This window comes from Lucilia cuprina, chromosome 4 (assembly GCF_022045245.1).
Source record: "Lucilia cuprina isolate Lc7/37 chromosome 4, ASM2204524v1, whole genome shotgun sequence".
NCBI lineage: Eukaryota > Metazoa > Arthropoda > Insecta > Diptera > Calliphoridae > Lucilia > Lucilia cuprina.
The window spans coordinates 37,706,311-37,720,606 of NC_060952.1; the positions used below are offsets into that span (position 1 = coordinate 37,706,311).

A 14,296-nucleotide genomic window follows, 5' to 3' on the forward strand; every position below is an offset into this window, starting at 1 on the left:
ACTCAGTCTTTACACTTTAATATTTTAATCCATACTAATATTATGGTTGGCTTAAACTATGTTTTGACCTTTGAAGTGATTGCCAAAAGAATTAACTTGTTATTGTTTCAAGTTCAAAGCTTTTTTAGCTTGTGCTGTAGGCAAATATATTACAACAATTGAAAACAAGTTTTTTTGGGGTTTGTTGTCTTTTGCTTTTCGTTTGGTTTAAATCTGCAATTTAAGCTTTCAGGGGCCAATGTTCTTAGAGATTAAAATATATTTAAATATTTTTATTTTGATAAATTTTGCAATACAGTGGTTTAAATAGAAACAAATTTAAATTATTTTGAACTTTACAATCATCGTTTGAAATCTTTAAAATAACTACAAGATATAGATCCTGGACAACTTGATAGTAAAAGTACCTGATAGATAGATAGATAGATAGATAGATAGATAGATAGATAGATAGATAGATAGATAGATAGATAGATAGATAGATAGATAGATAGATAGATAGATAGATAGATAGATAGATAGATAGATAGATAGATAGATAGATAGATAGATAGATAGATAGATAGATAGATAGATAGATAGATAGATAGATAGATAGATAGATAGATAGATAGATAGATAGATAGATAGATAGATAGATAGATAGATAGATAGATAGGGCTCTGTCGGAAATTCGCAGAAAGCTAATTTAAGTATACCAATATAGTAGTTTAGTATGTTTATCAAATTTTCTTAGGCTTTAGCCAAATGCTACAATAGCAACTTCCTTGTACATTCATTTCAAAATTTACCTTTGAATAATATTCATTGAATATAACACAATAAAAACATTAATTTTATTAACTATATATTTTAAACTATAAAATAAACATACCCCACTTTGAACCCACTACTATGGGACAGGCACCGTGCAAAGTGCGTTTATCGCGACCTCCAGAAGCATGTAGATTATACCAAAAAGCAGCTGAACCTTTCTTTGGCAATAAATGTTCATATAAGGAAAGGCTGTACCAACACCTTGTTCGACATCAGTTAGCTTAAGGTTAAAAAAAGTTTTTAAAAATCTGTTTTCTTACTTTAAAAACATAGAAGTAATACTTTACATAAAATAATACTGTGGCTATACGGTTGCCCATATGATATAGAGAGAGCTTTTCAGGACGCATTTAACAATAAAGAATCAAATAATATACAAAAAGTACTTATTTTCAAATAAATTTATACTCACATGTAATAGTGAAAAATAATCCCTATGTGGACCATAATGACCACCATTACCATAGAAATGGATTAGTTTCGGTCATATAGCGACAGCGTAAGTGACGTTCTTCGCTGGGGGTTTTCCTAATAAGATCAGCACATGTATATTTATGTAAAATAGATTTACTAACTTTCTTAAATCTTATTACGGGAGGCTGAAAAATAAGTAGATTGATTATATAACTATGGCAAATCATATTAGTCATACTTACTTCATGATCTATTGAATAATCAACTTTAATTGAAGTTTTATTTTTTGATTTCTCTAAAAATTCTACATAAAGTTTAGCTATTCATTCACTGTCCGGATAGAAGTTAATTAAATTCACATAAGTTTGATTAGCACCGCTAATATTACCCAATTTATATTTAGCATTAATCACAGCCAATTCAATATCAAGTTTCTCAAGTTTGATCTCTGAATCAGTTGAAATATTGTTTAAAGCTTCCTTTAGCGAAGAATGGGCTAATCTAGTTAGATTTGTAGCTAAAGCTCTTTGACCGATATCATAACAATGGCGGGGGTTAAAAGAGACACTAAAAATGAGATCAAGTGATTTTTCAAATATTTTCTAAATTAATAAAACTAAAACTTACTTATAGGAAATGCCTTTTAATATCCCCTGAGCTATATCAGTAGTATTTAGTCTATATGTATCCTGTAATCGTAGAAAGCCATCTATTGCACCTTCAAATTCATTCTCTTTAACACTATGCTTTTCAATTTTCTTTAGCAAGTCTATAATAAAAGGGTTTTCGAAAGTAATTTCAAATATTTAAATACCATCAACTTACCCTTTCCCTCTTGGTATTGCATTCAATTTTCGATCATTTCCCAATCCTTGGTTAATCTTTTCGTTAAAATATATTTATTAACCGGATTCTCAAAAAAGACTGGAACGGTGGCTACAGCATCTTCATGTTCTCTTTCATAGTCCTTAAGTCTCCTAAAAATTGAACAATTTTTGGAGACAAATTCTATATACAGACTTCAGAATACTTACTCTTTTAAAAATTCTAATTTATTTTCATTTTTTTTACAAATGTTTCCATATTGTTTAATATTTGTAATTCGGCATTCATTAACGCAGACATTTTATGCACCGATGAATAATATTCAGCATTAAATTAAATTTCATTTGTAATTATTAAAAATACTTTTATGAAAAGCCACTTCATTTTTTTTTTTTAATTTTCTCTTTTGCTAACTGATATATGTAACTACTAAAGGGATCTTTATAGTTTAATGTTGTATCTCCTACTAATGTTTAAAGTCTAATAATTACATTTTACTTCTAGCTTGTGTGACAAAAAAAAGCAGTTTTTACACCCTACTCCAATCTAGAGGCTTGTAATGATCTTTGTAACGTATCATTACAAATTATTTTCTCAGTAAGAGAAGCGTACAAATAACTAACCAACTTACTAACTGACTAACTAACTACTTAACTTACTAACTGACTAACTAACCAACTAACTAACTAACTAACTAACTAACTAACAAACTAACCAACTAACCAACTAACTAACTAACTATCTATCTATCTATCTATCTATCTATCTATCTATCTATCTATCTATGTATCTGACTAACTAACTAACTAACTAACTAACTAACTAACTAACTAACTAACTAACTAACTAACTAACTAATTAACTAACTAACTAACTAACTAACTAACTAACTATCTTACTATCTAACTAACTAACTAACTAACTAACTATCTTACTATATAACTAACTAAATATCTAACTAACTAATTACTTTCTGAGAATGACTTCAGAGGAAGTGAATTTGGAATCAAATAAAAAGAACATCCCTCCTATGACAATCCTGTATTGAAATCATAACTTTTTCAGGTCTTTTTCAGTGCTTCCATGGTGTAAATTCTACTTCTTTTTCACTTCTACTGGGATGTAATGAGACCATCACATATTACGAAAAAATACGGATGAAAAATTTGACAGTCGTTTGACTCTCTTCATTTTTTTCGTTCTCAGTTTTCTCAGCCCCAATATAAGGCCTTTTTCAGAAAATTCGTTTTTCATCAATACATATCGGAAACAAGATACAGATTAACTTAAATGCTGCTTTATTATGTAATGTAAATTACATTTTCTTATCTTCACTGGTATAGAGAATTATATGGTCGCCTAGGTCCGTCTATTATTTATTTAATTTATTTTATTTTTATTTTATTTGTATTTCATATGTATTTAGATTATGTTGTAAAACTGAAACATTTATTTTAATTAAGAACCAGTTTCAATTTTTTTCATAAATACTTTTTTTGAGACCCTTTAAAATATACTGAAAGTTTTCATATAAAAATTGTCTTAACTGAAATAATAATTATCAGTTAAATGATAACTAGAGGTTGTGAAAACAGGGGTTAATATTTGAAAAACTTTAAAATTTTTTAAAAAAATTGAAACAAATTTTAAAAAAGTTTTAAAAATATTAGTTTTCATAAATTTAATAATTTTTTAATCGGTGTTGTAAGGTATGAAGTATAACAGGGTTTTTAAACAAGTATAACTGCAAAATGCAATAAAATTTAATAAATCGCAATAATTTTCTATACAAAATTCTTGAAAACATTCCCCATTTGGAACCTACTAAAAGAGAACAAGCAGCGTGCAAGATTATACTACATAAGAGCAGAGCCCTTGCTAGGAAATACGGTTGTTTCTAATTCGGAAGAAAACAGTAGCAGTAAGGGGCTAAATTTTTGAATATGAATTAATTATTTAATTCACAATCAATGTCGTAGCGTTGTAAGTCATAAACATTTTTTCAAATAAATTTTTTTTAAACAAAAACAAATTAATAATAAAAAAATTACGACATACTACGATACAACCATACAACACCGATTGTGAATTGGACAAATGTATTTAAACGTTAAGCGAAAGAACATACTTATATTTCTCACATACCTCTAATGGTTCATTAGTATTTGTATAGACTGATAATTCTATTAGATTTTTGCGATTAAATAAATGGTTGTAAATCTAAAGACCTTACTTTGTTGAACTAAGGTCTCTGCGAATAGAAGTAATAATTTCTCGTTGTTAAAATTCAAAATTTAATGAACAAATTTTCTTCCCTATAAAAATGAAATCAATTGATTTAAGTTTGGTTCTAAAAGTTTAAGACAAATCTTTTAGTAAGTTCTTTTTTAACAAAAACTTTAAAAGAATTTACACGTTCTGATTGCCATTTATTATAACCTCAATAAGATCGTTAGCTTTTAAATCTTAAACAGTTTGTAAACGATTTATAGCTTCAGAGGCTTCTACTAAAAGTGGACATTTCCGGTCTCTAATAGCGTACGACATCCAAATGGTACAAGTATATAGGTTTTGCCTAAACAACTTAATCGGATAAAATTTATTTCTTTTATACATATTTTTTATTAAGAAATTACTAACCTTTACCCACAGTTTCCCTTTATAAAAATTCAATTTTAGGTGAAGCGAAGTACATACACGCATCTGATGAGAGAAAACCCATTTAGGGAATTTTCTAAATATTCCTCACCTTTGTTAACCGATTTTTTATTTTCTTCTTATAATTTTAACACCAAACTTTAAAATTTTAATGCATATTTAATTTTTTTATACCAAAATTTATTTTACTAAATTCTCTCTGTCTTAAATTGGCAACACAAATACGATTCTAATTTCAACAGTTCGCTTAGCCACCGTTTTTATAAACATTTTAAACAGTAATTGAATAATTTTTCAGCGTTTTTTTTTAATTTTATCATGTTAATAGTAAATTAATAAGCATCGAATGAAAGTTACTCTTAGATAAGATTCTTAAAAACACTGTTACTATGGGCACTCTAATGAAGAGTCATACAGAAAGAAGGGCGAGTGGGCGGTCAAAAATACCTAAAGTGTAAAACATGGTTAACTGTTTTAGTCTTTTTTATATGTACTAAAAATTGGAAGGTCTAAAAAGAGACTAATTTTGACAAAGGGTCCACACCATTTACGATCAAATAAAATTCAGTTTTGACCTAGTAAGTACTTTTTATTTCCTACACAATTGTAGTGTCGAGTGCATTATGCGCTTGTGTTTGGCTCTAAGTCACATTGAACAATTTTTTTTCAATAGAAGCAAAAAACAGTCTAAAATGATAAATAAACCAAAAAAATTCATCATTTTCTCAAGTTAAGCTTATTTCTTATTGGCAAAATATTATTTGAAGAAAATTTTTGTTTTACTTACGGAGATGTTAAACTTACGCCCTTGAAAATTTTTTTCTGAAACCCAAAAGCACCTAAGTACATTAAAAATAGTAAGTTTTAACATTTTCAAATAAATTCAAATCGGGTTTTGTTTATCAAATAGGCTAAAACATGGAAGGCGTACGGATTCTTCGTTTTCATAAAGATTATACGAAATTGGAATTTTTCTTTGAAAAAATTCGAATATTAATAAAAATAATCTCTAAATTACAAGGATTCGCTAAAAGTGTAATTTTTGTTTCATTTGATGTCAATTTATAACATTTCACAGTTTCGAAGTTAATAATTCAAAAGAATTTTAAAATGTTCACGAATTTTAAGGTAATTTTAGAACATAACCTTTTAGAATTTCTTTGATGTTGACTTTAATTGTAAGAGTGTATTTAGCAGGAACATGTATTTTAATACGGTGCATCAAAAAGTAGATTTTGATTTTTTTTATAACTTAGGGCTTTTTGGATTTCTTATGACGATATACATAATACATATTATATCTCATGTTTAGTACATTAAAACACATCATTTTAGAGGTATTTCTCCTAAAAAGTAGTCCACGATTTCGGTTATAAAGGCTGCGCTATAATTTAACGTCTACTTTAAAGGACAACGTTTAGACTTTAGTTTCTATACTCACCCGCAGTCTAATGTTTAGACTAAACCAGAGATTTGCCTTTAATTAAAACCAGAGATTCATATTCTTGCTAGCTCTTTAGGCTAAAGTACTAGTACTAGTCCTTTACGTTAGAACACAGTCTAGTCTATAGCCAGAAGTCTGGTCTGCTCAATTAACCACATCCTCGGGGTTATTATTACATTAACGCCCATTATCTCAATGTCTGGTTATATTTTACCGTAAGGTTAAATTTACAGTTTCCACACAAAAATTATTTTAACCGGCAGAATATTTACCGGTTAAACGATAACCGGAATTGGTGATAACGGGGTTAAGTTTTACAATTGTTTACCAATTACAAATAAATGTAATTTAAATTTTTTTCAATTAAAATTGCAATTGTAAATTCTTCAATTACTATTACTAGTATTTGTAATTCATTAAAATAATAATACAATTACAAATATTTATATTTAGCAAATATTTAAATACAAGTAATTGTAACTTTTAAAGGTTTCATTTGAATTAAATTTTAATAAAATGTAATCATTATCTTACTGGTAATGATTTTAACAATGATTTTAACGAAAAAGAAGTAGAATTTACTTCATGGAAGTACTAAAAAAAATTGAAGAAGTAATGATTTTAACACCGGCTTGTCATAGCGGAAATATCCATTTTCTGAAATCATTCTTAAGATGTCATTTTTATGTTCTTTTCTTCGAAGTTATTCGGGAGCGAATTTGTAGTTTTATATAATTTAACTTCAATTTAAGTCAAATTAAATAACTTTAATACATAGACACATTTAATACAAAAGGCCAAAAAATAACATTTTTTACTAATAAAGATGTAAAAATAAAAAAATATATAGCAGTGCAAAAAAGTAGTATTATTTTCGCTTCTTCGAAAGTTATTAAACAGCACTTCCAGAGAAGGTAAAAAGTATCACTTAGTGATACTTTTGAAGTGGTGACAAATGCTATTCTTTGGGAAGTACTTCGTTTTATTTTTACTGGCCGAAGACCGTACATATAAAAACATGGTTTAGTCCATAAACATGACCAACATGAAAGTGTTCTAGTCTATAACCTGTAGCATAGTCTTTTATACTTGTTCATAGTTTAGGAACAGAAATACCTAGCAAAAACTTGATAATGACCTGCGAGTGTTACCACTTTCCTATTTATATACTTATATCAATGACTACTATATATCGTTGTGAAATTATATTTTATACATTTTCATATATCATGTTGATATTTTCGGTTTCCCTGATTATTGAAAATATTACTTATAGAAAGTACACATATATGTGTATAAAAAATAATGTGTTAGTCACGGTAAGTAGCTTAAAATTGTGTTATGCAATCAGCATCTTATTAGTATGTTACATAATAATAAGTAGTTTTTTATTTTTATTTTAATAAATACTTTATACACTATAATTAAAAATCTATTACTATATATAGCACGGCCTTCTAAATATTTGAGCTTTGGAACGAATCCATTTGTTACAAACTATAAAAATATGAAAAAAACAATAAAATTTGCAGACGTGTTTAATTAGTAGCGATAACTTACCCCACTTAGAACCCACTATAACAGGACAGGCAGCATGTAAAGTCATAGCATCACCCTCCACTTTATTATTGAGATTATACCACATAACTGCTGAGCCTTTGCGGGGGAAAACAGCAGTTTGTATGTTGGGAAAAACAGTGGCGCCACCTTGTTCTACATCACTCAACTAAAGTTTATGATAAAAATTGTACAAAAAAATATTAAATAAAATGTTTTAAAACTTACATAAAACAAAACTGTTGATATGCGATCACCTTCTTTGGCCACCACTGGAGTATCCTAAATTGTTTATAATTTTTGTAAACTTTATTATTATAGTATTTTTATTTCATAAACTATTTACCTCTGTCACATTAAAGAAATCAAAATGCTTATCGTAATGACCACCAAGACCATAATTCATTACTTGCAACATTTCCGAACCGACTATATCGAATCCGGTCATATCAATTATTCGCTGATTAATACGTTTCGTTATTTCATCTGTATTATCTTGGAACCAAGAAAATTTCGATGTTCTCGTATTCACTACCAACGAACGTGCCTTTTCATCATTATAAACTGTTGCACGCTTTAAATTGGGTCTAGCTAAATTTTTTAAATGTTCGATTTCTTGATCGGATATCACATCGTGGAAGATCACCATGTAGGGTTCTAAGTGAATAATTTCCATTTTAATAGGAGCCAATCGTAAGAATGCCGAAGCGGTTGTATTGTAAATACAATACATTTTTGACGTCACATTAGAGAAATGTCCACGACAACCACGTTCATAGTTGTAGACAACTGGGGGAGGGTACTAAGTGGATTAATATTTTAAAATTTTAAATTCGAAATTTTCTTTTCGTTAATCAACATAATTCTCAAAATTGTACATACATGTATGGCTGGTCCATCATAAGTATTGGCCAATTGTTGAATTTCATTTTTGCGATTCAAAAGACGAGCATCAGTTGGCAGTAAATCCGAAGCCTGGGTAATTGAACTCAAAGCATCTTTGGGACGGTCTATAAGAACGGTTTAGTATTTATTAAAACTTCTTAGATTTCTTAAGTATTCAAAAATTACTTTGTTTTACTAAAATATCGGCATACAACTCCAATGGTTTTTCTTTACCAAAATCTACTATACTATTAAAATTATTTAGCTCTTCATAATTTATTATGGAATTATATAGCCAAAATCCGGCCGGATAATATAGGTTTTTACTAAACAAATAGTAACCCATAAAATAGGAATCAATTGATTTTAATGAGGCACTAAATGTTTAAAAAAAATATATATTTTATTATTAATAATTAATTATATTAAAAATATTTTGAAACTTACTTATATTGTTTGCCATTTAATATACCCTTCACCATATCGGCTGGCCTTAAATCGTAAACAGTTTGAAGCCGATTTAAGGCTTCAGACGCTTCTGCTAAATCTGTGGTTGTGGGCATTTCAGGTCTGTAGTTGCGTATGACTTCCAGATAGACTTTAAGTAAACGTTTTCTATTAAAGTTTAGACTTTCACGAAAGAGAGAACAGATTCATTATGTCGTCGCGCCGTATTGTTCTAGTTTCAAACCATTTTAAACCCCTACACCACTTTAGTGTCAGTCCGTCTGTCCGCCCGTCCATGTAAACCTTGTTTGTAATTAAACTGAAGGTCGCAATTTTGAAGATAATGCATGACATTTGGTACATAATCGTCTATTGTCCCAGGGACGAATTCTATTGAAAATGGCTAAGATCGATCCATTATATCACCTAGCCCCCATACCACTAAACCCCCGAATAGAGCGAATATACTCATATCTCGACAAAATGCTGCAAAACCAAGTTCTATAGTAGCCTTTATTACCCTCGTAAACTCTATAATTATAGGGCTTTATTTGACCTTAGCACCTATAAAAAGCCCCCTTCAAAATTTGACTTAAATGTCCACAGTTTTATTCAACAACAAATGGCTAAAGTATATCTGAAGGTACAATTCAATTACAATGTTTTATTATGAAAACTAAATCATATTTTACTTTTTGTAACAGGTGTAGGGTATTCTTACTTGTTTTTTGTTATATTCAATGGGTAATTCCTGATCTTAAGACTTGGATTTGTTAGCTATGTAGATGATGTCGTAATACCTTTAAAGGGAAAGCATCCAAACTTGTGTTTAACCCTTTAACGACCAAAGACAAATAAAACTGTCTGTGGGCGCTATGTAGGACAACCATGGACTTCAAATGGTTCCCGTTTATGCTTCAATAATCGGGGGGACAAAAAGCGTACATGCTGCTGAGGTATAACTGGTGCTATGAGCACTACATCAATAAAGTGTCTGGAAACGTTGCTAGGTATTCCACCCATTGAAAATATGAGGCGGAACTTACAGCCGAAGGTAAAAAACTTTAGAGCGAACTAGACGAAATCATGTGTCAAAAATTTATAATGGAAATATTGTTAGACGACTCAAATTGCATACCAAACACTTTTGGTATTGGAATATTTGAAATACTGATCCCAGTTAGAATGTCTTAGTCAAGCACAACATTAAGGCAAATTTTCGTAGGAATTCGTTGCTATATGAATGCTATATTCCATAACAACATTAGTTTCCAAAAGCAAAAATTTAATTTTATTTAATTATGCGCCCACAGGGCTCAATATATTAACAAATAGCCAGAAGTCAATTTGGTGCAACCAAATACTCTCCCAGAGGTAAAGTTTATATCCTATGGTTACCAGATCACTTGAAAGAGCGAATGTAAAAGTTACAAAGGGAAGCTCGAGGCAGTTAAAGCGAGAGCAGAATTAAAAATTTTGATAAAAGAAACTTTTAGAATAATGAGAGCAGAACGAGAAGCCTTCTCAAAATGAGCAAGTCCTAGGTTAGTATATTCTTAGTGCAGAGATCTTGAGAGAGATAAAAATCCAGATATAAAATCGCTTAGGAGAAACGATTAGAAAATTTCTAAATATCACTTCTAAAAAAATGTACTTCTGGATTATGAACCTCAGAAATAGTGAATAGAGCGTCCCTTCTGTGGCAAGTTGAATCATTCTTTTAAAATCATAGCTTCTGGATGTCTTTTTCAATACTTCCATGTGGTATATTATACTTTATTTTCACATTTTTGGAAGTTCTTCTTAAGCTGAAAAGATCAAAAGAATGTTCCTTAGAAGTTTCTTAGGATCCCATCGAAAATAAAACGAAGTACTTCTAAAGGAATAACATTTGTCACTACTTCAAAAGTAGCACTAAGTGAATTTTTTTATCTTCTATGGAAATTATGTTTATTAACTTCCAAAAAAGCGAAAACAATCCAATTTTGTTTGAAATTGAAGGTATATTTTTTTGTACTGAATTTTTTTGAATTAAACCCATTTTATTTTGGAGCTGATTGTTAAATGCGTGTAATTTATTTATTTATGTAAATATTATTGAAGTCAAATTAGTTGCACTCTATAATACTACAATTTCACTTTTTACTAATTTCCAAAAAAAAAAAAACAATATCACAATTACTTCCTGAGATGTTGTTAATTTGGGATCAAACAAAAAGAACATTCCCCCTATGACAAGCCTGTGTTAAAATCATTTCTTCAAGTCTTTTTCAGTACTTCGATGGAGTAAATTCTACTTCTTTTTCGCTTCTTTGGAAGTTCTTTTTTTTTGCTGGGATTAAACCAAAAAAGCTTCCGATTATGAGTTCTAGTTGTTATAGCGTTACACTACTTAGTTCTATGGGTACTGTTCAAGAATCTAAGTTGGCTCTGTTTGCAAATTTTAAATAATTTCGATTATGGATCGGCAGTATATATCTAAAGTTTTTGCTTTAAAATTGTTTATTTTTTACCTTAATAAAGTTATTATTCTTAATTGAGTCTTCTTCTAAAACAATATTACCGGTCACACATGAATCTTTTTTTTCTCAATTTTCAAAAATATATTTACCTTCACCCACCGGTTTGCTCATAAACAATTCGATTTTAGGCCAATCATTGTACATACGTCTGATTAGAGCAAAACCATTTAAGGGATTGTATAGATATTCCTCACGTTTATTTAGAGATTTTTGATTTTCAGCTTTTAATTCTTGTGCTAAGCTTTAAAATTAAAAAAAAAAAATAATGTAATTTTTTTTCCTTAAAACACCAACACTTTATAGCAACACTTTGTATGTATAAAAAATTTCTCACTTTTTTAAAGCATCCACTTTCTTTTGTAATTCTTCGGCATATTTTTCAACACTATCGATTAACTGCTCTTCCGTTTCCAGCAGCTGTACCATACCGGATATGGAAGTGGATAAACTCTTTTCATTATCACTTTCGCTTGCAACTAAATGCAATAATTTTAAACTAAATATTAATAATAAAACTAAACGCATGTTTCGTGTTTTCTTTAGTGTGTTTATTGTTTATTCAAAAGAGAAAAAAATTATTATTAAATAATTTGGTTTTTCTATTTCTTCAAATTAGACGTGGTGTTGCATTCGCGTACTTTCTTAAACTACTCAGGCGTAGTGGTAAATTTTGCACTACCCCCTTTAACTTTTATTTCGTTTTCTTTATTTTAAAGTTGTATGTTTCATTTACTTTTTTGTTTTTGTTTTAAATTTTTTGCTTTATTTTTTTGTTTACTACAATAAAGTCTAAAGTAGTTTGATGTTTTATATTTCTTTTGTATGACTATTATAGGTACTTGTGTTGTAGCTGTTGTTTCCATTGTCGTTTTAAATACAATACATTGTTTAAATTTTGTCAGTTAACATTTCTTTTGAAAATATCACTGTTAAGAGAAAAAAGACTATGTGCTTGTGCTTAATGTTTAAACATTTTTGTTATTGGCCAGATAACAATTATCGTTTTTATCACTTATTTTAGTTGTTACTTCACACTCTAGTTTTTAGTTGTAATTAAAAATAACAGAGGCGGCGTTAAAATATTATTAAAAGTATAAAAATTAAATAGTAATTACTTGGTTTTATTTGGTGATTGTTTTTTTTTTTGTTTTTTGGTTAGTGTTTAAATATAAATGTATGTCAATGTCGAATGCATTTTTAAAATTTCATTATTTTTAAATAGTTTGTAAAAGTTATTTCAATTTTATTTTATTTTAATACAATTACTTTATTTAAGGAAATGCTTTATGATTTTGATTATCTAAAAAAAGTAGTGAAACTCATTTTAAAAGTAAGTAGTGACTATTTCTTACTCAACGACTTACTAATCAACTACTACTTAAAACGATCCGCATTCGTTTTCACTAGTCTAGTAACAACTCTCTTATAAGCTGTTAAATTGACACTTACTTTGTCATTTCATAGGATCGCAAAAGAATGTACTAACAAACACAAGATCGGTGGTTCGTGTACTTGTTGACAACATATCCAGCATAAACTCGTAATGGGTTGTACAACTTACTATTCAACGACTAATTATAACCATATGAATTATTTCTCAGTAGTCTAGTAACAACTGTCTTATAAGCTGCTAAATTGATATTTACTTTGTCATTTTATGGGATCGCAAAAGAAAAGAAACACAAGATCGCAGGTTCGTGTACTTGTTGACAACATACCCAGCAAAAACGCGGTAATGGGTTGTACAACTTACTATTCATATACTACTTAGTACCATCTGTATTAGTTTCACTAGTTCAGTAACCTTATTAAATTGATACTTCTTCATATTATGGGATCGCAAAATAATGGACTAACAAACACAAGTTCGCAGGCTCGTTTACTTTTTGACAACATACCCAGCAAAAACGCAGTAATGGGTTGTTCAACTTACTATTCAAATACTACTTAGTACCACCTGCATTAGTTTGCACTAGTTCAGTAACGACAGCCTTACAAACAATTAAATTGATACTTACTTTGTCATTTATTGGGATCGCAAAAGAATGTACTAACAAACACAAGATCGAAGATTAGTGTGCGTGTTGATAACCCAGCATAAACTCGGCAATGTGTTGTACAACTTACTTTTCAACGGCTACGTATAACCATCAGCATTAGTAAGTAACCACATTTAGTTAAGTGATTACTTACTTTTCAATCACTTCTACTTACCGTCTGTATTACTTAGATGTACTCTAAGTAGTGACATTTAACTAACAAACTGATATCTCTGGTTTGTAATCCAGCTGGCTCTTTTAATTCTTTTAAAATAAAACAACTTACCAAACAACTTCTTTGTAAGCGAAATTGCAAGTACTTATTTAACTCTGTACTTGTAAGCGAGCGTGAATGTACTTACCTCCAATGACATCACTGTGTTAAAATAATGACTTAAAATGCTAATAAAGAAGTAGTAAAAAGGGGTTTTATTAGCTTTTGAACTCATTACTTTACAATGCTTGGAAGATCCGAGCTGTGTAATTTCTGAACATAACTTCGGCTTACATTCAAAAAAACACTCTGCGGTAAGGTATGAAAAGGACCAAGAAAATAGCCAAAAATACATTTGCCACTAGCAGTTAATAGTACCAGAAGATTAGGTGTACTTTTAGCCTCTATTTCTCCCGAACTGCTATCACACTAAGATGGTGGAGGTTCATCAAGATCTGTAAATTGCTGTAAATTG

The 14,296-nt window shown here is 29.4% G+C and overlaps 1 protein-coding gene across 1 annotated transcript; it reads right to left on the bottom strand.

The window, feature by feature from the left end:
* Positions 1-7,554: 7,554 nt before the first annotated feature.
* LOC111675546 (prolyl 4-hydroxylase subunit alpha-2-like) lies at positions 7,555-12,451 on the bottom strand. Its single transcript, XM_046949181.1, has 9 exons — positions 11,903-12,451; positions 11,658-11,809; positions 9,047-9,197; positions 8,786-8,976; positions 8,597-8,724; positions 8,061-8,516; positions 7,943-7,996; positions 7,718-7,883; positions 7,555-7,654 (listed from the first exon to the last, which is right to left on the bottom strand). The coding sequence occupies exons 1-9, from the start codon at positions 12,091-12,093 to the stop codon at positions 7,596-7,598; spliced, it is 1,548 nt and encodes a 515-aa protein (XP_046805137.1). The 5' UTR covers positions 12,094-12,451; the 3' UTR covers positions 7,555-7,595.
* Positions 12,452-14,296: the final 1,845 nt, after the last annotated feature.